Source organism: Emydura macquarii, unplaced genomic scaffold, assembly GCF_026122565.2.
Source record: "Emydura macquarii macquarii isolate MOO-44397 ecotype Brisbane River unplaced genomic scaffold, CSIRO-AGI_Emac_v2 contig_2422, whole genome shotgun sequence".
Lineage (NCBI taxonomy): Eukaryota > Metazoa > Chordata > Testudines > Chelidae > Emydura > Emydura macquarii.
The window spans coordinates 6,907,194-6,932,298 of record NW_027132559.1 but is presented as its reverse complement, the minus strand read 5'-3'; the positions used below and the strand labels follow the sequence as shown (position 1 = coordinate 6,932,298).

Here is a 25,105-nt window from a genome sequence, read left to right as displayed (position 1 = left end):
ACATGTTAAAAATTACAGTTTTGTATTGTTACTATCTAGTGGAAGAACATTTCCTAATGAGTGGTCCATAATATTACTTGAGAAACAGGTATTTATTTGTACCGTTATGAAGCCCTGATTCATTGTTGAATAAATAATACACAGAATTAGGAAGTTTTAAAAGATATTACAACTGCTTTTTTTAGTTTGTTTTACATATTTGTATAAAATGGAAATAATGGCTTTAAAGTCACAAAAATCAGAATTCAGTTGCATTTTAAAGAACACATTTTTAAATAAATAGCCTGGATACCTAACTTTGCACACAAAAATGGTTTTGTGACGTTCTCTTTATATGAACAATCATAAGTGTTTCCTGGGGGTGCACAATCACAAGTGTTAGATGTGCAAAGATTTGTAGATGAAAATTTGGAGTCTGGGTTGGGGTTCCTTTGAACATTTGGCTTCTGAAAGTTATGTTTTGAATCCAGAAAGGAAGGAGATTCAAAGTTCAGGCTAAACATTGAAGCTGAGTCTGGATTTAATTGTGCTATTAAATAATTTCACTTTGCACCTTATCAGACCCAGGTTATGCTATCAACACAAATTTCACACTTAGTTATATGCCTGAAGAGATGGAACACAGCAGAACTGTTTGTGACAGGAAATATTAGCTGAATATCACCTTAATTTAATAGAGAAAATTGCATTCTCTTTCTTGTGAAACTGGCCCTGAGGACAGACAGAATACGGTTTCTCATGTACGGGGAGTATGTGTTAGCTATTTGTCATATGGACGAAGATCCTTCTCAAATTTGATAGGACCTTTGCAGTTTTCAAGGAATTGGAGGAAATCAAAAGAAAGACATCTGTAGAAGAAATCTAGTCCTGATCAACAGTATGCATAACGTAATAGAACAATGGAAGACAAGCAAAACAGCCTGTCATACATCAAATATTAATGATCTAGTAGGGCTGGCCAGAAAACAATAATTTCATTTTGCAAAACATTGAGGTTTCAAAATTTGCTTTTGTTCTGAGATCTTTCAAAAGGTCTTATGAAATGAAAGAGTGAGACTCTCAATAGCCCAGATTCAGAGCAGGGACTTGAATCTATAGGTGTTAGGCTATACCTGAAACAGAAGTTCTCTCTCCTTCACCTGACAAAATTGTCATCAAAATCAGTGTGGTTTTGTGAATGTTTGGTTTTGATGATATAGCATTGTTTAATGGAAAAGCTTCATCAACAATATTTTGTCCAGCATGCGCATCAGATTTCCCTCTGTAATTATCTGTGGACTAAATCTTCCCTGTTGTATAAGTGTTATCTAAAATACATCTGAGTCAGAGAGAAGGGTGTGCTGTGAATAGTTCAAGCACATGCCTGGGGTTTAGAACCCCTCACTCTTGGGACATGTCACTACCTCTCTTTACCCTCCGTCTGTCAGCTGGGGATGCTAATACCTACCTGCCTTGTCAGGAAGTTGTGAGGATCAATTTATTACTAACTCTCGTCCTTAGAAATGAAAAGCACTTTTATAGCTGCTGATTATGTGACGTTAGTGTAGAATTGTGTGCAAACTGCCCAAACTGAAGTGCAGGAAGTAACAGAATAAAGTTAATTATCTCTTCAACTTCAGCATGAAACATGATGATTAATGTCCCATCTCAACACAGTCACAAACATGATAGTAAAAGTTTGGAGAACCACAGTGCTTTCAAAAACTAATATATAAATGTTTACTGTCAGATTTGGTCTTTTACGTAATCATCGCTGTGCCTTTTTGGGAGATTTTGTGAGAGGGGGACACAATCACTGAGGGAGAGGAAGAAATTGGGGAAGCACTAAGGTTCTATGCTTTTACTCTTTAAAGGGACAAAGGCTGGGATCCCTGGAATAGCATGAACTGGAAATGTCTACTTCTTGCAGTAATATAAAGGATTAAAGAGTTGGCCCTTGGTGGCAATATTTCTAGGCTTCACTTTGGCAGAACATGTTGAGGACTATAATGGCCATCCTTGTGTACCTGTTTGTGGCAAGAAAGGAGAAGGGAATGGATCCTCTAATATAAAAATAGTTCTTTGTCACAGATTAGTGGAAGGGGAGAGGTTGCAGGGAGAACCCTTCTGTAAGCAGTAAGGGTAAAGGTACAGACTGAGGCTATTGAAAGCCCACTGCTGCAGACTTGCCCGATTGAGTTTAAAATTGAGTATTTCCACTTCATAAATGCCTTCTTTATGTGTATGGTTTTGGTTTTTTAGTCCGTGTCTTGCTTTGTATGTAAGGATTGCAGTCCTCTGGTTAAATCTTGACATTGGGTGATATAAACACCTTTTAGTTTGCAGCAAAACCTCCATTTCTATGCCAGATTTTTAGGGTATCCTAAGATACCAAGCAGCCAGGCATCATGAACCCTATGGTTTATACAGTTCCAATGGAAGCTTCAAATAATAATGAATTCTCTACATAGTACCATATTGGTTCTTCCCATTCTGTGAGCTATACAAATTGGTTCCACTGTAAGGATTACTTTGCTAGCGAACCTTCTTCAGTGCTTCAGCTACCCCCTGTTTTATACCCCTACTGCAGCCATTTCTACACCCTCTTATGCTACAGCTCTAGCATTGGACTGGTATCTGTACCTCATTCATAAATCTGTACGTAAGACCATGAGAAACAGCATAAAGCTAAGGAGCTAGAAGGCCAACAGGGCCTGACCTCTGCTATGGGTTCCAGTCCAGGGCTCTACAGTGTGCAGCTGAGGTCTGTGGCTACATCTGATTTTCTGGTCTCGTCCCTGGACTACTTTCCACCATACTTCTCTAAGCTTTTCATTCTCCAGCCTTGCTAGTCAGACCCATCTCTTAGGCCGATTAGTTAAACTCTTCCTTCTAGGTTTTCTTTCCTCAGAGGTTCCTATCTCCCCTTCCTTCTCCCTTGCCTCTGAGAGAGAGAGTGAGAGAGACTGCGAGCTGCCTCCCCCACTGTTTCCAGCCTTCTGGCTTTATAGAAGCCCCACCTGTTCCCTCACAAGAGAGTTTTTGCCTAAGTAGTGCCCTCCACTTTGCTTAAATCTCCCCTGTTTGCAATATAACTGGATGATTGGACCCACCTGGCCTAATTTAGCTTTCTCAAGGCCAGTCTTAGGAGCACACCCATCTCAAAAGAACAGACAATGAGGCACATTCATTGCTTTAAGTATGTTCACTTTTACAAAGTGTGAAGATGTGACCGTTTGACTGAGCTGTGTAGTTCATATCTGACTCAGATCAGAATCTGAATTTACCCACAGATGAGGAATATTCAAATCTGGGAATTCAGTTTCAGAAGTCATTATAAAAATAGGCCTGAGACAATGAGAGACGGCATATAGGTACAGGGAGAGGAGGACATGGATCCAGATCTGATTTTGAACGTTCCCAAATTTGGAGTGTTCTGGATGCAAGACTGTAGTGTGGTTCCATCTCTAGTTTTCCACTAGTCTTACAAGCTTGAAAACCTCAACAAATTAGCAATTTGTAACCAAATATCACAAATTGTTGAATATTTACTACAAAATGATCCTTTGGTAATCCTCCTGGGGTTTCCTAGCGGAAATGGTCACACACAAAGAAATGAAGAATTAATCTCTCGTCTGCTAGTAGACGCTAGACTACATTGGAAAAAGAAAAATCCTCCAAAACCAGAGGAATGGTTCCAAAAAATATGGGAGGTGGTTGTTATGGAAAAAATAACGCATCAGTTACATACCCAGCAAAACAGACGCAAGATAAATAGAATTAAACATTTGGTTACCATTTATTCAATACTCAGTTTATTCAAATACATTCATCTGCACAAAAACCCTAAAGCATCTGTCCAATTTTTTGGAATGTTGATAGACATGCCTGGTTTGATAAATATGAGTAGAGTTGATAGTTTCACTCATTTAATAAAGTCACCAGAAACCACACATCCTGGATAGTGTAAAGAGGCTTGCTCTGTAATATGATAATACCCTGTTAAATAGGAAGATGTGATATTTATATTATTGCATAACATTTCTCAGAGCAAAAAAATAAACTCATGGTAGTAATGGTTATCAGTTTCTCTGATATTTATATGGCAATGATTTGTAAACCCTGAACTTCCTGAACAAACAATTATTAAAAAAAAAAAAAAAAAAAAAAAAAAAAAAAACCAACAAAAATAAACGGTAAACTAAACAAATGCTTACTGTGAATTTTAATAACTATGCAGCCAGTAATAGTGTCTCTAATCTAACATCAGTCTCACAACATTAGGAAAAAGCAAACAATATTAGCAGAGCTCATTATTCCAGAAATCCATCATTAACTGACCATCCACGCCCACCTGTCAAAAAATGCATCATCCAACTATTGTTAAATCACGCACCACTGTTCAAAGTGGATGCATTTCATTGGACCAACATAACAAATAATACTTCATATGTTTTTTGATATTGGCAATTACTTAAAAAGCACAGTTTACTTAAGAGTGACTGTATTTAATTTTCTTCCTGTGATTTTCTCTGGCCCCATAGAACGCAATGTATACATTAAAGCCAATCTGTCAATGATAAATCAACAAAAATATCTCATACAAATATATTCTCCTTTTATATGTTCATAGACTATGAACCCTGGAGCCTTATAGAAGAACAAGGTATTTTGAATAAATCTCAGAGGATTCTGGTTTATGCTTCAGTAGAATTACTCTAGGTTTTAGCAGAAATCATAACATGTCCCATGGAGTATGTGGTTAAATAACCCATGCTAGTGCTGAGTAAACAACTTGTTTTAGCCTCTATTTTCATGCTTATTCTCCATATAACAGATGGTCTGACAGGAGATATGCTTTTATCTCTGAAGCCAGACTTTCTCTAGACTTTATGAATGATATTATTCCATATTAATTTACCTATATTTTCCAATAACTAATGCATAGTAAATTTATTTGCCAAATCCCATATCCGCACTCTTATTTGCTAAATGTTCCATAGTTTACTGTTTGTGCATAATCCATATTTTGAGGGGAATAAGGTATAAATACCTCTCTCATATTTGTTCTTTTTCAAAGTCAAATAGTGTGCACAATTTATATTCTTAGATTTCAAGGTCAGAAAGGACCATTTTGATAACCTAGTCTAACCTTCTCGCGCGCGCGCACACACACACACACACAGAGAGAGAGAGAGAGAGAGAGAGAGCAATACATTAACAAAGAAAATCAATTGTTTAAAAATTCTGAATAGAAATAAGTCCTTACTGCTTTGGTATCAGAAGTAACATGGTTGTCGTCAGTGGGTGCTCTGTTTTCTTCCAGTGGAGTCATTCAGCATAATTTTATTTTCTCTGAGCAAGCTTGGAGACTTGAAAAAGAAGTCATTATCCATCTTCTTCATGGATAAGCAGTGAGTACTGTCAAAGAAAGAGATGAGCATTGAGATATTAGCTTCTTACTGAGAGGGATATATAACATATGAAACAATTAATGAACTTCCCAATAGCTTTGTGGTATGGCCAGTTAAAAACTGATTTCCTAGTGTGTGTTAGCTGAGACTGTAGGAACCATGAGTTGGTTCTGGTACATGCAAGCATACCTGTAATGTCCTTGATTTCAAGGTCTGCTACATATTTTTAACCGAATACTTCATGTTTGTGACTGCTCACATGTTTGTGATGAGCTGTTGGTCTAGTGGAACTATACATGCAATCAGTGGCACCGAAATTGAACAAAAAGTGTGCTGTGATATAAAAATTTCTCATGATTTGTTATTGGCTCTGTATATAAATGTGAGAAAATTGTTTGCACACTGGTAGGTGTCTAGTACTGTGTTGTTTCTGTTGGCAGCTAGTAATTTAGAATGATTCTGGTGCAAGGATTCCTGAAGCTAGAGTTATTTTGAAAACCAAAGGTCACATATGACTACAAAGCTTTAGACGCTCCAAATCCCTTTTCAGCCCCTCATAGGGAAGTAGAATTGTTTGTCAAACTGCAGTCAGGAATGCTTGCTCCTTTGACAAATCCAGACAACTAACTCTTTTGTCCTTTTTCATCATTTGAAGAGCATAAATGCTTTTCCTTGTTTGATTTTGTTATCAAACAAAAAACATTTTAGTCCCACCCACCACCCTTACCAACCCACAGGAGGTTGATTTCCATGATAAGTTGAAGCATGCAGTTTTATCTGAAGTGCTTTAATAACAGTTGTGATTGGGATCCCAGGCAATTCTCTGAAGAAAAATCCATAAATCTCACTGAATTACCAATCATGGTTTGAAGATGTTGAAATTGCCTTTAAAAATTGCTAAGTAAGCCCCTTTCAATGTGTGACACACAGGACAAGTGTAACAGTTTGACAGTCGACTCCATGCTGATGTTGGAAATTCCCTGCAGAAACTGCAAAAATCTAATCATTAGAAACAGCAGTGCAAACCTAAGTAACTGGCAGGCTCCAGCAACTTTATTTAGCAAAGACTGTGGTAAAAACTTCATCATTAATTCACCTGCAGGGTTTTTTTTTAAGATAGACTTGGCCTTCAATAGAATTACAGCATATTAAAGTTTTTTTCTATATATTTTGCAAGCTGAGTAAACTCAGACATCCAAAGATGTTAAGATAAAAATATGTTTCCTTTAGCCTTGCCACTAGCCACGTTGTGCTGGTGAGAGGACATATACTATACATTATGAGTAAACTAAATTACCTTTCATGCGAATGTCAACATCTGACATGAGATATTGCTGCCTTCTACAGCTAAATAAGTTGGATACAAATGTACTTGACAGCATGTTTTATGAAAGGCATTATGGTTTGAAGACCTGGTGTTGCCTTAACAACCAGGCAGTATTTCCTTAATTAAGTATAATTTTTCCCCTACGTGATCACAAGAGGATTCTGCAAACTCTGGTGAATTAATGGACTGGCAAATGCATATTGTTCTCTGTTCTAGGTAACTGTCATCTTCAAGCTGTTCAAGTTGTCTCTGTCTGATAAATTATGATCAGAAAGCAACAGAACCTTGAGTTTTTCCCACCTCTATGTCTAGTGTGCTGGACAGTATAAACTTTGAGATGATAATATTTATGTTCTCAATAACCAGTAATTTAAACACAAATAATTATCTCCAGTATATATATATATATATATATCTTTATTGGCTATATATTTTCTCCAAGACCTATATTTTTAAAAATAATCTATTCACCATAACTGTGTTTTGCTCACTGAATGAAACATTTTCTTCTCGGCTTTTCCACTGTGTGTCTGGCACTTGTATTTACAATACTAAATTACAAAACTTTCCTTGCTGCTGTCTGTCTTTGATTGCCAGGCTCCTGAATTTATACACTGGAGTAGCCATCAGTCTGCCATATCTGTAATCAAAGAAAGTTCCCCCAACCATGCCTTTTGCAACAGAAATACCAGAAAGGTGAGCTAGGCTTTTTCTGTCCTTGGGAGCCTCCCAAATTAATTGCTGCTACCACTGATGGGAGTCGGTTCTTTCAGTGTACCAGACAGGGCTTTAATTGATCAGCCATACACATATGCTGTGGGAATGCATATGTGCATTTTTGCATGTCCTATCGTAGTCAGGAGCTAAAATCATCCATCACTGATGTCTTTGAGGAAATAGGCTGTCTCCAAGGCAAAGAAGAAAACGGCTTGCAGAAATGCCTAGGATAATTATTTTTCTGTTAAACTCAGTTTAAGCTTCAGCGTTTTGACCCATAAAAAATGCTTGATTCTGAGTTCTGACTGTAATTGCATATTTTCATGAATTGTTGCTATAACCAAATAGCAGGATCACAAGTTCAGGGGCAGGTCTAGAATCCCAGCCTACTTGAAGCTGAACACCTGGCCAAACTGCAGTTTCCTAGAGCAAAGTGCTACTGCAGCCTCTTGCTTTGAATCTCATATTAACTGTTGAATGGGCTTATCTTACACCCAAAAGTTTTGCTAAGGGTGGATTCTCTGACCTTTGTTAGCGAGAAAGGATAAGAAGAAAATGGGTTACAATTAGGGCTATAGATGGAGTTGGGTGAAGGAAAAGCATATTGGTTTATGTTTGAGGTGGAGAAGATCGAGATCTGGCGAAGAAAATATTTGTGACGAAGGTTTGTAGAAAAACTGATTTTAAGCGAGATGTTCCAACCAAGGTGAATACTGGCATTACTGCAGTTAATTTGAATGAATTCCTGTATTGTAGTTTCATCTAAGTTAATACTGAGTGCAGCAGACAAAAATAAGCAGCAAAAAATTGCATAAACAAGAAGGATTTGAAACATGCACACTAACTACTAAGCCTGTTGATATTTACAAGAATGCATAGGGGGACATCACAACTATTCTTTGGAGATGGTATGGTTCGTGTAGAGTGATTTGTTGCATTTCTCTAGTGACTTACATGAATGCAAATGAACCTACTTAGGTATATAATATAAAGCATATGTGTGTATGTATCCCACATGAGGTACTATCTTACAAAAGGGACCAATCAGTTGAGAAACCCCACTTTTGATCATTGTATCTAAGTGATTAATACATGCATATCTAGCAATCTGTGAGACTCTCAATTCAGAGATATGCATTGAATAAAAATGTTGGCAGGGACAGAACAAGTTGGTGAGCATTTCCCCTTTTATTTCTTACCTGCAGCTGAAAATATGGAAGACCTCACCTCCAGTCCCAGCCTTAGAAATGATTCCCAACGGTGCAAAATAAATGTGAGGCAGTCACTTGAGAATCAATGGCAATGGGTTGTAGAAATTATAGGGATTTTTATTCTTAATGCTGGATTCCCCTGTGTAGATTGGGTCAAAAATATTCCGACTTTGAAATATCTTGATGAAGAAAGGGAACAAACATTTCACATAAATGTTCACAAAAAATTTCCCCATTTTTTTACTGGCTTTCATAGTGTGTTTGTATATGTATTTACAGTGTGTATACAGAGAGAGAGAGAGAGAGAGAAAATATACTGTGGAATTCATACTGAGGGAGAGCTGGAAATATCTGAAGTTATTTACCCTTGCTTAGTTCTCTGTGTGGCCAGTGCAGTGTCTACTGAGTTTGTGTGCCTTGTCCATCCCTTACTGAGTAGAACAAGGAATGGGATATGTTCAGCCTTTGGCAGAGAAAGAAGGAGCAACGCACTCCATTCTTGAGACATCTAGTCCAGCCCACACAGGGAGTAGAATTTTGCATGGGGGAGCTCTGGATGGAGCCATGTGCAGCCTTGGGTGAAGCACTGACATGGGGTCTTTGATTGCTGAGAGAGCAAAGGCTGATGAAAATTACAGAGAAGCTCTCCCCAACGACTCTCTGTTTGGTATTCGCTCTCTGTCTCGTTAGGGTCTTGTTCTTGCCTCACCTTGTATCCTGTTTGTTATTGACCTCTTTGATGCCATGCATGAGGGTAATGCATTTAAAACCTGTGCACATGTATTTTTTTAAATAAGTGTTGCTTCCATAATGGTTGTCAACAACTAGTCTTGCTTAATCAGCTGTAAAATGTCATAAATAAGGGCTCTTAAGTGAGATTGAAAAAGGCAAGTTAATTACCATAATAGGTTGAATGTATCAGAGACTGAATGTTTTAAAAGCCAGGGAAAATTGGGGACATATGTGTGGTGTCTGTGAGTTAGATTGTTCCATATAGGATATGGAAAATGTAGATGACAGGCATTTTGCCATCTACAGTAGCATTCACCATAGACAGACCATATGTTTTTGTTACAAGCAGTGAAGCCAAAAAATGACATTTAATTGGAAATGGCATAATACACCCTCATTACTAATATATGTGTGTGTCATGGTAGTCAATAGGAACAAAATATATTTCACATGACGGATATATTAGTCCTCTTTTAAGGTTAATATTAAGCATTTAGCCAAATTCATTCATTTAAAGAACACTAATGACTTTTTAAAATAAATGCTGAGATGGAAATGATATGTATTTTCAGGGTGCTGTGATAACGCCAACAATGGACCACACTATGTCAATGCAGCCAGCAAGCATGATGGGCCCTCTGACCCAACAGATGAATCACCTTTCCTTGGGCACAACAGGAACGGTAAGTTGAGAGAATATGCTACATCATTTCTATTTTACAAAATGTTTTATTAATTTCTGAGTTCTCAAGGTCATTTCCGCTCACTTGAGTTTCCAATACTTCATTCTTTTTATTTTAATATTTCCATGACTCCTATTTTCTCAGTTTATTAATTTTTAACAGTTATATAGAATATCTATTATAACCTTTATATGAGTTTTTCCTAATATTTCACTCATGGCACTACAAGCTTTTTAAACTAAAGGAAAAAATTAACCATCTGTCACATGGTAAAGTATTTCATTCTATGAGTCTTTCAGTCATCTGTTTTGTATACTACATATTTGTTTCTTCCTTATACTGTTACTTTACATACTTTTTGTGTCGTCTTTCCTTCCAGATCTGGTTCAAGTTAATTCCAATCCCAATGTGTGTTTTTCCCCCCCAATTACTATTGACTTTATTCATCTCTGAGGATGCCTGAATATGACGTTTCATCATTCTTTGCCATCTATTTTATACGTTTCAGCCAATAAACAAAATAAATAGAAATAAGATCTCAGTGGTTTTCTCACTATTCTTCTTATTTTCTTATTTTCATTGGACACCTGAACCTAAGGGAGACGATTGTGGCTAATATGAATTTCTGTATGTGAGACTGGAACCTTGATTGTCCTGTTAGCTCCCTGTCAGGGAATGCCCAGGCGCATTATAATTTTCTTTAGAGTTTGTTGATGACAGATCCATTTTACTGAGTGAATTAAACATGTATTTAAAAATTAAGGAAAGGAAATGCAAAGTGCAGTAAGGGTATGCTGAAGCGGTTCTTGGGATTTTGCCTCTGTCTCTCATTCACATCAGAGAGAATCATGTAGATGAAAACCCTTTGGATGACTTAGAGGAAAGTTTTCTAACAGTCTTCATGTAAAACCAGGAAATTCCCAACTAATGATCGCCACTAACATCAAACCACTGCTAGTGCCCTGTTGATTACTATTTTATAATTGGTTCACATGGCATGGCCAGATGTATTATATTTGTCATTATTACATTGTATGGGTCCTGACATTTTATATCCTTTTGAGATGGTTTTTATTTAATGATACCTTTGCCTGTAGAATGTGTGATATTAATTGACAACAATATTCTAGCATTCTGAAGAGAAGGAAGAGAGTTCAGGTTCTGAAGCTTGAGAAGGTTCTTTAGTTTATTTAGACCAGTGTTCATGAATCCCAGGGCACGAACCATGGCAACTCCAGCCAAGTTAGAAAAAAGAACGCTACCCTAATTATCTCAATTGAACCACATTTTATGGGCAGCCTAAAACGTGAATTACAAATTTCTATTGTGCTCATATTTTTCATTTGTCCTTTTAAAGTTTGCAACAGGGAGTTAAAGTCACTGGATATCATTCAACCAGCTTGTTTTCAGCAAACAAGCCAAAAACAGTTCTGCTTAGTGTTGGCTGCAATTTGTCCTAATTTAATTTAAGAGCTTCCAGTATGCAAAGAATTTTTATTAAAAGTGTTCTATACATTTACTTCCTTAGCAAACCATTTTGCTGATCAGCATACGATATGTTTCAGTCAAAACAGCCATCCTGGATGTGCCCAACTGAAGAATTGGCTCTAAATCTGGCCGCAGACATGAACCAAACCATTAGTTCACTAAGGACTGTGAGTTTCCAAAATGCAGGATTGAAACCCCTTCTGCAGTCAATTCCACACTATGGGGAAAATTCACCCTTGGTGCAGAGGGCCAGCATGAGGCTCTCTGGATTGCTTGAGCTCCAATTAAGGGCTGTCCTGAGGCCTGCTGGGAGAACAGCAATCCTGACACGACTAGCATCCCTATGTACTATGGAAAGTATCTGGTCACTAAGTCCAACTAGTGTAAAGAGCTACATTTAAAATGATGAGTACAAGAAGCCATAAGCAGTGAACAACAACAAGAAGTTTTATTAGTCTTCAAAATCCAGGAAAGACACAGCATATTCCTGAGCGCCATCCACTAGCACCTTATGTATTAATGATCAAGTATTCCCATATATCTCTCTTATATAGAGCACTCCTGTAAGAAGTAGTATTGCACGTAAGGCCATGATGGTGGCAGGCCAGGAAAGTGACTGGAAATCATAGGTGGCACGTGAACCCCCCATTCGGGGAGGCTAGCCCATGGCCCCGCCCTTTCCGTCTGAGGCCATGCCCCTTCCACCCCCTCCCTCGCCAGAGCCCTGAGCCCCCTACCGCAGCTGGAGGTGCTCCAACCCAGCCAGCCCACCCCAGGCAGCCTGAGTCCCAACCTGCCAGCTGGCCTGAGCTGCCCGCCCAGGCCTGCCCCGAGTGCTGGCCTGAGCCACCAGTCCCAGCCCTGGGAACCCAAGCACTGGGCAGCCCCAGCCCCGGAGCATTGGCTGGGTATGTTCCCAACCCCGGGCCCTGGAGCACCAGCCAGGCGGACTCAGCTCCGGGTGGCCCAAGTGCCAGCCACAGCTGCCCCAAGTCCCGGACCAATGGCTGGTCTGCCCTAGCCCCTGCCCCTGCTCACTTGGGGGAGGGGCTGAGTAAAGGCGGGGAGATCTGCTGCAGCACCCTCCTGCCTGGGCTGGCGCCAGGGGGGAAGAAAGAGCGGGTTGCAGCAAGAAGAGGCGGGGCCAGCCTCGGGGTTGAGTGTGGGTGGGGCCACTCATTGAAAATATACTTGACAATAGTGACAAATTTGATGATAGTTGTACTGCCTTGATCACCTGCACAAATCTGCCTGGAATCAGGAACTGAGCAGAGAGTATCCCAGAGGGCAGAATTTAGCCTTATTTATATATTTTTATACATACCTCTTCACCCAAAAATAGCAAGAAACATTTTCATAGGTGTGCTGACTGTGCAAGTAAAGGCCACCTAAGCTTAAATAATGTCACAATTGTGACAAAACTGAGAAAACCCTAAAAATTCTGATTAAAGTTGACAATCCCTCCTCAGCTCCTGCCATTATATTAAAAAGGAAGGCCCAAAGGCATAACCTAAGGAGAGGGAGCCAGTTTTAACCCTGAATTTTCCTCTCTTTTACCAGTTTATTATAACCTTGACATATATTATAGTAAGCCTCATTGTCCTTACATAATATTTATCCACAATTAGCTCTTCTCTTAAAATGATATTTTACTGAGATAACATAGGGAGTAGTTCTGCACTGTATGGAAACACTGAAAGAATAGTGTAAGTGTGTGTTTAATAATATATGGATGCTGGAATTCTTCCATCATCCTTTTGTCACTCAAAACAGCCATTGATCAGATGTCTGTTTTGCAGTTTAATAGAAGTCATGATTGATAGCTGGAGTGGAAACAATATAAAAACCCTTTAGAAAAATAAAACTGTGCAGCCTGATCACAGCTTTCAGTCCCCATTACTGGGCTCCTTTTACATTGGCAATGAGAGTCTCAGCCATCAGCAGCGAACATCTGCCAATTGAATGGAAAAGACTATTTGCTGTATATGTCCCCTCTGTAGCTCATTCCTGAAGAAGGTTTTATTGGTGGTACCTTGTTGTTTTTATTTTCAACATGTATTTAAGGGAACACTTTGGTTCCATTTACATCCCACATCCTGAGGCTGCATCCTTCACCCCTCATTGGAAGATGTGCTTTTCTGACCCTTTTTTTTTTTTTTTTGAAATTGCTTCCATATAGCCCTATTTCATTTTAAACTTTCTGGGTCCATGCCAATGGGAGAGTGAATGGAGGACAGATTTTAGACTAAAACTGGTAGCTCAACTGTGCTTTTTAATTGTTCTCTCCACGCTCAAAGCTGGGCCATTTTAGTTTTTGCTTGCTTATTTAAAAAAATATATGAGGCAACTTGCAGCATAAGCTCTTGATTCTGCTTTATAAACTGTACATTTGTTTAATTGTTCTGGATACCTATGTATAAAAGAATCAGTCATGTATAAAAATAGTGTTAGTTTATCTCAGGGTTCTATTGATATTGCAAACCATTCTAACTCAGCTTTCATGGTTTACAGTGTCTCCAGAAATCCCTCAGTGGAATAACAGGCCTGTTATTCTGGTGTATCATTTCTTATCTCTTACTTTGTTAGCTTTGTCTCTTGCCACTAGAGCTTGATGATATCTCTAGAACCTCTCAGTGGAACAACAAGCTTGTTACAAGTTTCTTATCTGTTATTTCCTTTGGATACTATATGGTCACTGGTGGTTTACAACGTCGCCAAAAGCTCTCAATAGAATAACTTCTTTGTTAGACAGGTTTTTTTTTTTTAATCTTCAAGTCTCTTTGCACATACTTTGGCCACTCATAGTGTATGATGTCACCAAATTCCACTAATGTCCAGAGCCTTGTTACAAAAGGATCTTGTCTATGTCATTTGGTCCCTGGTGATTTATAGGAGCAACATTTCTTTACAACCTTTTGATTTTGATGTTATCAGGTGTCAATCCTGAAGCTCTTTTATTTTGTTTGACTGTTTCGGTTACTTTCTTGGAGACTACAGTACTGAACTAACAGCAAAAATATGATTCAGGCTGGTACTAAATAGATCACCCTTGTCCATTTTCTCAACCTAGGTTCTGGGCAAATGAAAATGATTAGCAGCATAGTGCAATTTGGGAAAACGGGTTCTTTCAAAGAGTAATTAATCTCTTTGGAAAGGTGGAGACTAGGATAATCTCTATAAGAGTACTGTAAAATAACAAATAGGTACAGTGAAAACCACTTGACTGCTCCTATTCATCTGTTTTATAGGTTGAAATAAACAAGGGGATATTCAATTAAATTGAAAGACACCAAATTTAAAATTGAAATAACTTTTTGACACAGCGTCTTATCAATCGGTAGAATTTGCTGCTACCAGATATTAAGACAAATAGGTTAGCAAGGTGGTTAAAAATGGAATTGACATTTATATGAATACCATTTGCAGTCACAACAGCTAAGTGAAAAAACTAAAAGGGACATAGTTTTAAGGTTCACAGTATGGTCTGTTGGATGAGTATGTTCACAGTATGGTCTGATGGTCTCAGGATGAGCGGGACTCTTAAAATCCAGTTTCTGTTGTGACTGCCGTATTTATGAGCTAAGCATTCACTTTCTAAGAACATTCTGCAGTATTTACCTACAATGGGCTTTGTTTCTGCAAACATGCCTTCCAGCAAATTCAGTAGCTAAACTATTCACAGGAAGGGAAAATAAAAGAGGCACAAACACAGATGAAGTGGATTTAGTTTTTGATTCAAGCAAACATTCACAGAACATGTTTGAGGTGTTCGTTGAGTACTCAATTACCTTCATCTGTAACATTGCGCAAATGAACAGGTACATCATTCGGACTCTTTCCCGGCCTCTGTTGCATCAGCTAATGGCCATTACTGGAGTCAGGATTAGCCCGACCGAAAGCCTCTTCTCATGGAAGGACTCTGGCCTCTAGATGATTGTGATAAAAAGTGAAATTGACATGGGGAAAAATGACAATGAAAATGCAAATCAAAACTTTTAAGTAGTGGCTAGAACGTAAGAAGCTGTTATCAATTTTATTTTCATTACTCTGCAAAGCTGAAGCTATATGAGCCAAATGTGTTCAACAGACTTCAGGTGTTTGTGAACTTGCGTGCTCAGAGGCTAGTTGCACCTGTACGTCCCTGTTGCTACGCTATTTTATTGTCGCTGGAAATGGCACTGGCAGAAAATACAAGGGGCTATTGAGACTATAATTCAAAGCCTTCACTTCAAAAACACGTACATCACTTAGCAATAGGCACGCATTTCTTCGTAAAACTCCTTTATGTTAAAACACGTGAAGTGGATACTGAAATGCACAAATCATATTGTGTACAGCACATCGTAACTAATCTACATCAGATCCTGAAAAGGGTCGCCAGTTTCTGAACATGATCTTCATCCAGACCCTCTGAAGTTTTTATTGCCTTATATTTATTAAAGTAGTGCCTCAGGGCTAACCATGAGTGGGGCCCCATTGTGGTAGGCACAATACAAACAGAGAGTAGACAGTCCCTGCCCCAAGAGCTTACAGTCTAAATACACAAGACAGACACAGGGAAGGGGAAAAGGATAGAATGTTCAAGCAGAGTGTGATCATGTGACGGCCTGCACATATCATGTACATTAGTGCCCCAATTTGTTTGTTCATTTTAATTTTTTGGGTGGAGTTTAGTTGGGAGGAGACTAGCTAAACAGAAAGCCAAAGGAAGGGGGACAAGGCAAAGAGAAAAGAGGGAGGGGAGGAAAAATAGTTGAAAAATAGCTACAAGTAACCATTCATTTTTTACACACACACACAATAATTGAGCTGTGAGCATTGTTAACAAACCCTGAAATCCTTGTATGGACTCTGCCGCAAAGAGCAACACAGTGAATGAAAGGAGGATGGGGGTCAGTCTGTTTGCAGGTTGTGCTCCCTTGAAATTTGATGTTTCTGTAGTTGAATTGCTTAAATGAAACCTTTAGGACTAGCTCATGCATTCCTTTGGGGGAGATATTGGAGGGACCACAGTGCTATTCCATGTGGAATTTGGGCTGAGTCGCTGACAGCATGAACTGACCCCAATAATAATCATTTTTAAAGTTGTAATGTAGAAAAGTAGCAACTAAAGAAACAATAATCTGCAAATATGTTAAATATGTAAGCACCAAGGAAAGGGAGGAATTATTTAGTGTGGTACACATTGGTATAACTACGAATAATGAGGTGGAACTAAGATAGGGAAAGTTTTAGCTTGAATATCTTGCAGAGAATGATAATGTATTAGAGTTTGAAATAGTCTTCTAAGGGAAATGGTGGAAGCCCGTCAGCTGGGATATTTAGAACTAGAAATTGTACTGCAGAGAACTATCAGGCGGTGGCAAGGAGATGGGCTAATTGATCTTTTTATCTCTAACTTCTGTTCTTCATTGAAAAAAAATAATATGACTCCAGTTTGAAAATAAGTAATTAGAAGGGTAGCTTTTTTTTTTTTTTCCTTTTCCTTCATTTAAGCACGACAACTTCAAGAGATTATATGCCATTTAAAAATGGTTTCTGACCAAAATCAGACAAGAATTATAAGTCAAAACATTGTTTTACTTTCAGCAACTGGAGTTTATACAACCAAAGAGCAGATATGCAATTCAGCGGGCTGTTCATACTTTTAACTCTGAAAAGTTCTTCTGCGATTTGGGCTAAGGGTCATGGCTTTTGTTTCACTATGTGTTATGTGGTTCAGTGTGTTTATGGTTCATTTTGTGATGTTTGTTTCAGTGGATATGTTCATTTCAGTAAGCAATGCATTTGTGCCAATGCATGTGTTCTGAACAGAAAGATTTGAATTGTATCCCCAGTGGCTTCTCATAGGGAAAGCTGAATTTCCAGGTACAACAAGACTTCATGGAAACACTAGTTTATTGATGATGTGACATTCATGAAGGTGGGACAATGCCACACCATTGAAAATGCCTGCAGCTTGTATTGTGAGCAGAATTGAAAAGGAATGATATTTGCATCATCTCTGTTTTTGATGTTTTTAAATCATAGTGACAAAGATGACATAGCCTGGATGTAGGTTGGCTATCCAGGCATAGTGCCAGGCCCATAAACAATATACTATTGAATTGCACTGGTGTTTACTGCAACACAGTGATCTCCCTTTCATGTGGCCAACATGCTGTTGGTGAAAAGTATACATTTTTTCTAAGGGAGATTGCCAGACAATAAAATGTTTTTGAGGTACATTTGTATGGCATGTTTCACTGCTGATGTCTTACTCACCTGGAAGTATCATTCTGTCCAGGATCAAGTCATTTGGGATGCAAGGTCAGATTACGAGTTTTCTGTGGCTGTATCACGGAATTATCTAGTGAAGGTGCAAATTTAGTAAATGTTAGTTTATGCTGGTATTCGGTGCGTGCTATGCTTTCTGCTTGAAATTCTCAAAAAGTCCAAGCTTTTGCTTAAGTGGTTTAGAGTGCCAGCGGGAGTGATTGATGGCAATAACCTCCATGCCCTCAGATGATATTTTATTATTTGAGAATTATGCGAGACTCAATCTCTGTTATGTAGTTGTGGAATCCTTGTGGTCCCTAAAAGACTCACTTTGAAAGTACCATAATAACCAATTTTTACTATTAAAAAGCTCAGTCGTCACTTTTCATTAAATTGTAGTGAGTGGTTTGAAAGCAGCTGCGTCCAGTGAATTTAGGACTTTGCTGAACTGAGTTGTTTTTCTAGCCAGGTAAGTAAACTTTTGAACATGGCAGTTTTATATTGTGTGACAAATGAGAGTTGCACCACCTTAGGGTGAGTTTAGGGAACAATTGCTCCTCCAGGAATCACAGAAGATTGGTTTGGAAGGGACCTCAGGAGGTCAACTAGTCCAACCCCCCGCTCAAAGCAGGACCTACCCCAACTAAATCATCCCAGCCAGGGCTTTGTCAAGCCTGACCTTAAAAATCTCTAAGGATGGAGATTCTACCACCTCTCTAGGTAACCCAAGAGGTATGATCCTTCTCCAAGTTCCCCAGTGTTCAGCAGGAATGGACAAAGTGCACCATTCTTTTGGATTTTCCACTGGCCACTGAATGAGGTATGCAAGGAGATAGGTAGAAGGAAAGTCCTTGACGTCTCACCTTGTCAGGCACTTGCAAAAGGGTCATGGATGATGTGGCCCTTAATTTTTAATCACAACTGCTGTAATCTTTCATGTGTTGACAACCAGGTCCAGCTGAGATCAAGTACCTGAATATCCAAATTACTGAATACTCTCCAGTGGTCCTCTTTTCCTGTGATGGATGTGTTTCTCTTGAAGTTTTCCTCACAAGAATTTAGTCTTTCCATTCCCTGAATTAGTCTCATACCCCTCCTTTGGACTCTCTCCCAGTAAAGCTTAATGATGGCTGTGGTTTGCTAATATATCCCCCTCTATCCTGACTTTCTTTAATGCTGGAGCAGTGGAGCAATGGATCATGTTGTTGATGTTTCTACCCCACCACCTGCCCAGTCTTTCTGTCCTATCTCTTCCAACTAAATGTTAATTTTCTACCATGCAGAGCTTAGGGACCTGGTTATCTTCAAAACCATCTCTCCCCCATTCCGTCGTCGTCACAGTTGTTTTGGCCAGAATATCCCAGCTGACTGTCCCTAGGACTGACTGGGTGTGGGGGTGATATAGCTTTCATAGAAAAGGGTTGTTGACACTGAAATTTGCTGCTTTGGCAGCAAAGAAGCATCACAATTTTAGTCTTTTAGGCATAATTTTCCATCGTAAATATTTTCCAGGAAAATTAATTCAATTTTTCAGCTAGCTATAAAGTTTGGTGGTAATTAGGCTATGGTGCAAGACATAGTTGTTAAACTATCATTTTAGTGACAGCAACTTCACCTATGCTTGGCAAGTTGTGGTAGGTGATGAAGTAATTAATAGAAAATAAATAAATTCCATTCAGAGAATATTGGCTGAACAAAGGGGTTTCCTTTGCTTTATTTCTGTACTATGCATCTGTCCTACTGTAGCTGGGTCAGGACAATGTCCTTCTTGAGATTCCTTGGCCTTTGTTTAAAACTAAATCTAAAGGACTTGGAGATCAAAAAGAATGATAGGAGACTTTAGAGTAATTGACTTGCATCAGAAGGCAAGGGATAAAATGATGTGTTTGAAGGTTTATAAATCCACTCTGATTCATTTTATTGTAAATTTCAGTGTTATATTTTCATGTGTTTCCTTGGCATCTATTCGAGCTTTACTCGCCGAAGTGGGAATGTTCTTAATGAATACTGTGTACACCTCAGTTTTCCCTATGTATTATTCAAGTATTTAGGTGTTGGGTTAAGGGTGTATGATCTTTGTAGTGACCATTAAAGGGCAGGTGTGACTGACTCTAGCTGCCTATGCACAGACAATGGCCGGAGACCATCCCCTTGCAAGGTATTGGACAGGAGGGGAGTGGTCAGGTGACCTCCTTGCCCGAGAAGACAGACCAAGGCAAGGGGGTGCAGGGAGGCATGTCTGGGGCTGGCTGGTTGGAAGAGTCAGTCCCCTGTGGAGGAAACCAGAGACCAGAGCCCAAGAATGGGGCTCTGGAACTTCCCCAGATGATCGTTGCTGTAACTTTCTGATTCCTGTGCTAACGAAGTTCTGTTCTATCTGTGTTCTGGAGAACTGATAAACCCTTCTGATTTCCATGCTGGATGTGAATCACTTCTGACTGCAAGGCAGGGTGCATGGCCCGTTTGGGGGCATGGAAGAGCTCCCCAGGCATCCCATCCAGAGGGATTCACCAAGGGGAGCTCATGGTGGAACGCTCCAGGGCCAGATTCAGGAAGCAGCTATACTGGTGTGAGGAGCCCTGGTGGAGACCTACTCCACAAGAGCCCTGGTTTCCCCCTGAGTGGTTCCAGAGCACCGTTCCTGTGTGACTCCATCACAATTATATATTCTATTGGATACTGATGCCAAGAGGTGGTCATGTACAATTGCAATTATAAGTGCTGTTTCTACTGCCTACTTCAGTATATCTCAGAAAAGATTGCAGTCCCATTCTTCTCGATAAGAAGAACGCATGTAATAGGTTCCCTTATGCATAACTACTACTTTTAAATGAAAATTAGAAAATTCAGAATAGAACGTTAAAGAATAAACCAGATAACATGTGCTGCTTTGGTGCAGAGTTCTAAAGGATTAGCGCCTTTGGACCATAATTATTCCTTGGAGACCTTTGCCGAAGGAGGGATGCCCATTGCAAACTATGACGCTGCAACTATTGCACTTAGGTCTAAGTTGTGTGATCAGTTTCATTTTGCTAGCTCAGGGATTTTTATAGAAACTTTTGGTTCAAGCAGAACCAGCACACATTGTCTGGTTCACTTTAACATTCTATTCCAAATTTTCTAATTTTTATTTAAAAGCAGTAGTTATGCATGAGGGAGCCTATAACGTATGTTCTTCATACTGAGAAGAACAATCTTTTGTGAGATGCACTGAAGTAGGCAAGTAGTAACAGCACTTATATTACAATTTATATTTTCAAAGCTCTGTGCACACATTAACTAAATAACTCTTATAACACTGCTTAAGTAAATAAGCAAATAAGCTAGTCTCGAGGAAAATGAGCTGCATATCGTGGACTGTTTCATATTTCATGGACAGTAGATTCCACTGCAAAGCATCACAGTGGTTTAGTGTGGACCTCATAACACAGAAAAGACATTCAAGAGAAGGCCCAGAGTTTCAGCTGATATGAATTGGAGTAGTTCCAATGAAGTCAATAGAGCTTACCAATTTACACCAGCCGAAGAGCTGTCCTACATTAAGAAAAGGCTAGAAATGACCTATTCCAGTTAGATTTGACTCGGTCTCCTTACCTGTCAAGTATTTATCATTAACTCATAACATCAAGGGATCCCAATTGCAATTCAACATTTTTAAAAGAACTAAATTGTGGTAAGTGATTAAAATGTTTTAAACACCACCATCAAAATTCTTCATGGACATCAAATATGTTTTTACATTTTTATTCCCTCAGGTCACTAATCATACTGATAGTGCTGTTCTTTGGTGATAGTATTTTTTTTCTTTTTTTAATTCTCTGTCTTTCACTTCACTTTCCTTGTATTCTTTCTCATGATATTTCACTGTAAGCAAAAATGTTCCTGTCCTGAGGCCAGAATGACAGTTAAGCAGCTGCTGTCTCAGTTTGCACAATTATAATTCCTTCAAGGCTGGAAGGGGATGTTACTGCTATACAGGTTGGCTGACTCACTTCCCCAGAGGCAAAATTCATCACCTCTTAAATCAGCCAGTTACTAAGAGAACTGTACAGACTCCCTTCTACATCTCCATGAGCTGCCAGTCTCGTACCTTTTAAACATTAACCCTATTGATTTCTATTTCAGCAGAAGCTTAGGTATACAGCATAACATACACAGGTCTTTAGAAGTTCTTCTTTGTAAGGTGAAGCTTGTAAGGTATTGATATAGTCATTTCTTCAGCAGAAAAGTGGCCACTTTGTCATAATGTCACATTCTTAGAGGAAGAAGGTTGCAGTGCAATTATGGCTTTCTCGACTGCAAATATTTTTACAGCACTTTATCTTGGTTTTGAATGTGGGTTTTACACAGAAAGAAAACAGAAAAGGGGACATTTGGCAATGACACTATTGTCAGTGTAAAATGAAGATGTTTGAGCTTCTCAGTCAGTCAGTGTGCCTTATGGCTAACACACCAAAGCCAAAGAGTACATCAGAGAACCGGAAAGTACAACCAAGCCCAGAAATAGATCTTGCAAGATCCCTGTGGGAAGAGCAATCCACTAACTAGGCTGTGGTTTTAGAACAGAACAGAATGTTTTGACCCACCCTAATTGTTTGACCATATGTGCTAAAGTACAATTGTGTAGTGTTTGTCCTTTTTTGCATGAGTGGAGCAGCGATACCTCAAATGCTTGCTGATAACGGTTGTTAGGCAGTGTAGTGTCTTTTAAATTTAAAGCTCACATGAAAGCTACAGACAATTGGATATCAGTATAATAGCAGTAGGTGGGCTTTTTTAGCTTTCATGCTTATTTTTTCCCAGGCTTTCTGTGATATTCGTGTCTTGCCATTCATAAGGACTAATTTAGTCTGTTTTCAGGGTTGCCCCTGATCCAGGTAGGGGAGAAGAAATTTCCCAAATTTGAAAATGCAGCATTTCTTTTGAATATTTCTTTTGTTTTTCTCCTAATCATGGAAGAAGCAGGCTGTTAAACAAGTTGATCTCCTGAGAATCACACCTTTTTGTCTCGCAAATATCTGCAGAGGAGCCATTGTTGCTGATCCCTCGGGTTGAGGATGATCTCTTAAGGTTTTATTTTATATGGGTCCTTTGGTGACTGAGGAACCAGATTCTTGAGCCACAGACTCGTTGGCAGATGTTGCAGTTGGTGTTGGAAGGCAATTCCTGCACGACAGTTGTGTAGCCTTCTTTTTCTGTCATTTTTTTTGCAAGCAAGGCTAGGCGATTTCCCTCAAAGTGGCCATTCCTTCTCTGACAACTCTTCACCAGTTAACCTTGTCTTGGGCTACTGTCTCCCAGTGTGTGATGTCGATACTACATCTCTTGATGTTTATTCTGAGGGTTTCTTTGAAGCGTTTCTTTTGACTTCTCTGTTTTCTTTCTCCTTTGGTAAGTTGGGCAAACAGCATTTGTTCGGTAAGCATGCATGAGACATGCGCATGCAGTGCCTGCTTCATCTCAGCTGGTGCTGGATAATCAGGGCCTCAACGCTGAAGATTTCAGCCTCCATGAAAACACTAACGTTAGTGCAGCAATCATCCCACTTTATGTTGAGGATCTTCCAGAGAAGGTGCTGGTGCAGGCATTCCAGATTTTTCAGGTGTTTTCTGTAGGTCACCTATGTCTCTCAGCCGTAGGGGGGTGTTGGAATTACCACCACTTTATAAACTAAAGTCTAGTGAGTGTTCTGATGTTTGGTTATTGAACACCTGGTGAGACAGTCTGCCAAAGGCAAGGATGGCACAGTGGAGTCTGTGCTGAATCTTGACATCTGTGTTTGCCCTCTATGGGAGATGGCACCAACATAGGCAAAATATTCTACATTTTCCAGTTCCTCTTCCTTCATGGGTCTGATGATTGACCAGAGCAGGCTGGTGGCGAACCTTTGTTTTGCTGATGTTCAAGGTTAGCCCTAGGGTTTTGTAAGCTTTTGGAGAAGTAGGTAAGGGCTCTTCGTAGATCCTCCTATAGGTGTGCAACTACAGCACAATCATCTGCGTACTGAAGTTTGGTTATTGTTGCCGATGTTGCTTTAGTTCTGACACGGAGGTGAGAGAGGTTGAAGAGGTTACTGTCAGTCCAATATTGGATGCCAATGCCCTGTGGCAGACAGTCTTGGATTAGCATTTTCATAGCTGCTAGGAAAATGGAGAAGAGAGTGGGTGCCCGTACGCAGCCTTGCTTTATGCCAGTTCGAATGATAAAGGGCTCAAAGGTTGAGCAACTGCACAGAGTGGAGGCAGTCATCTGGTCATGGAGGAGTCTTACAATGGTGGTAAATTTGCTTGGACAGCCAAACTTTTACATGATTTTCCACAAAGCCTCGCGGTTGGCAGAAAAATTGATTATAAATATCTGAAGGGGAGCAGAGGATTGAGGAAGGAAAACCAGACACGTTAATACTGAAACAATCTCAATGGAAGTATGAGATTCTCCCTCCTACAGGCCTCATCATCGCAACCATAGGACATGATGACAGCCTTTAAATCATTAGATTTTTGGCATCCCACAGATTGTAATGGTCTATCACATCAATGTGCATTTGAGGAGACATCCATAGGGATGGCTTTTTGTGGCACGCAGCAATTATTTATAGTATAACTTGGAATTAATGTAGTATAAATTACGTGTGTACTATTACTACAGTATATTGTGGATGTGTTTAAAAGATCTTATCCTACCTTGGAATATGCATCTCTGAGCTCCATTGACTTCACTTGTCACGTGGTGTACATATCTTATGGTAGCTTTAGGCTTTAAATGAAAAGTCCTTTAAAAAGGAATGAATGTAGGTCTCCAAGATTCAATATTTCATTCATTTACAATTTGTAAAAGATCCTACTCATTGGTAAAGGTTAAACATAGATGTCAAAGATCGAAGAGACCTTATTAGACGATCCAGTCTATCTACCTACAAATAGAGGAGTGCTCCTAGGGTACATTTTTGATTGAATGTCCTTTAAGATTAATAGATCAGTGGTCTTCAAAATCCCCTTTTACTTCAGTTGAAACAGAACTGCAAAAAAGCCCATAAAACCACACATCGTCTTTTTTTCTCACTTTAAAAAAAAACCAAAATGGTTATGTTTTTAACTTGCCCTTGGGCTAAGTTTTAGCCAAGTTGTTAAGTTCACAGCAAATTTTTACAACCCCCTTTTTATCCTGTTCCCTTCCCAGCAGTGGAAACACAGATCAGCCATTTTAGTATTGTAATTCTGGTAGAAGTCACTGTAATACATTGCTTGAATGAGAGTTGACAGTACTCTTAGAAATATGACAATACCTCTGCCCTTG

General features: G+C 39.2%; 1 protein-coding gene across 11 annotated transcripts in view; it reads left to right on the top strand.

Moving 5' to 3' along the window:
* Positions 1-25,105, top strand: part of RBMS3 (RNA binding motif single stranded interacting protein 3) — an 864,086-nt gene that overhangs the window by 817,093 nt on the left and 21,888 nt on the right. For 10 of the 11 annotated variants that reach the window (XM_067561871.1, XM_067561866.1, XM_067561863.1 and 7 more), the window contains one exon: positions 9,953-10,063. In XM_067561871.1, the coding sequence (XP_067417972.1) occupies positions 9,953-10,063 (111 nt within the window). Of the gene's footprint in view, positions 1-9,952; positions 10,064-10,442; positions 10,793-25,105 lie in introns of those variants that run through there. The other variant, XM_067561865.1, reaches the window with a different exon arrangement.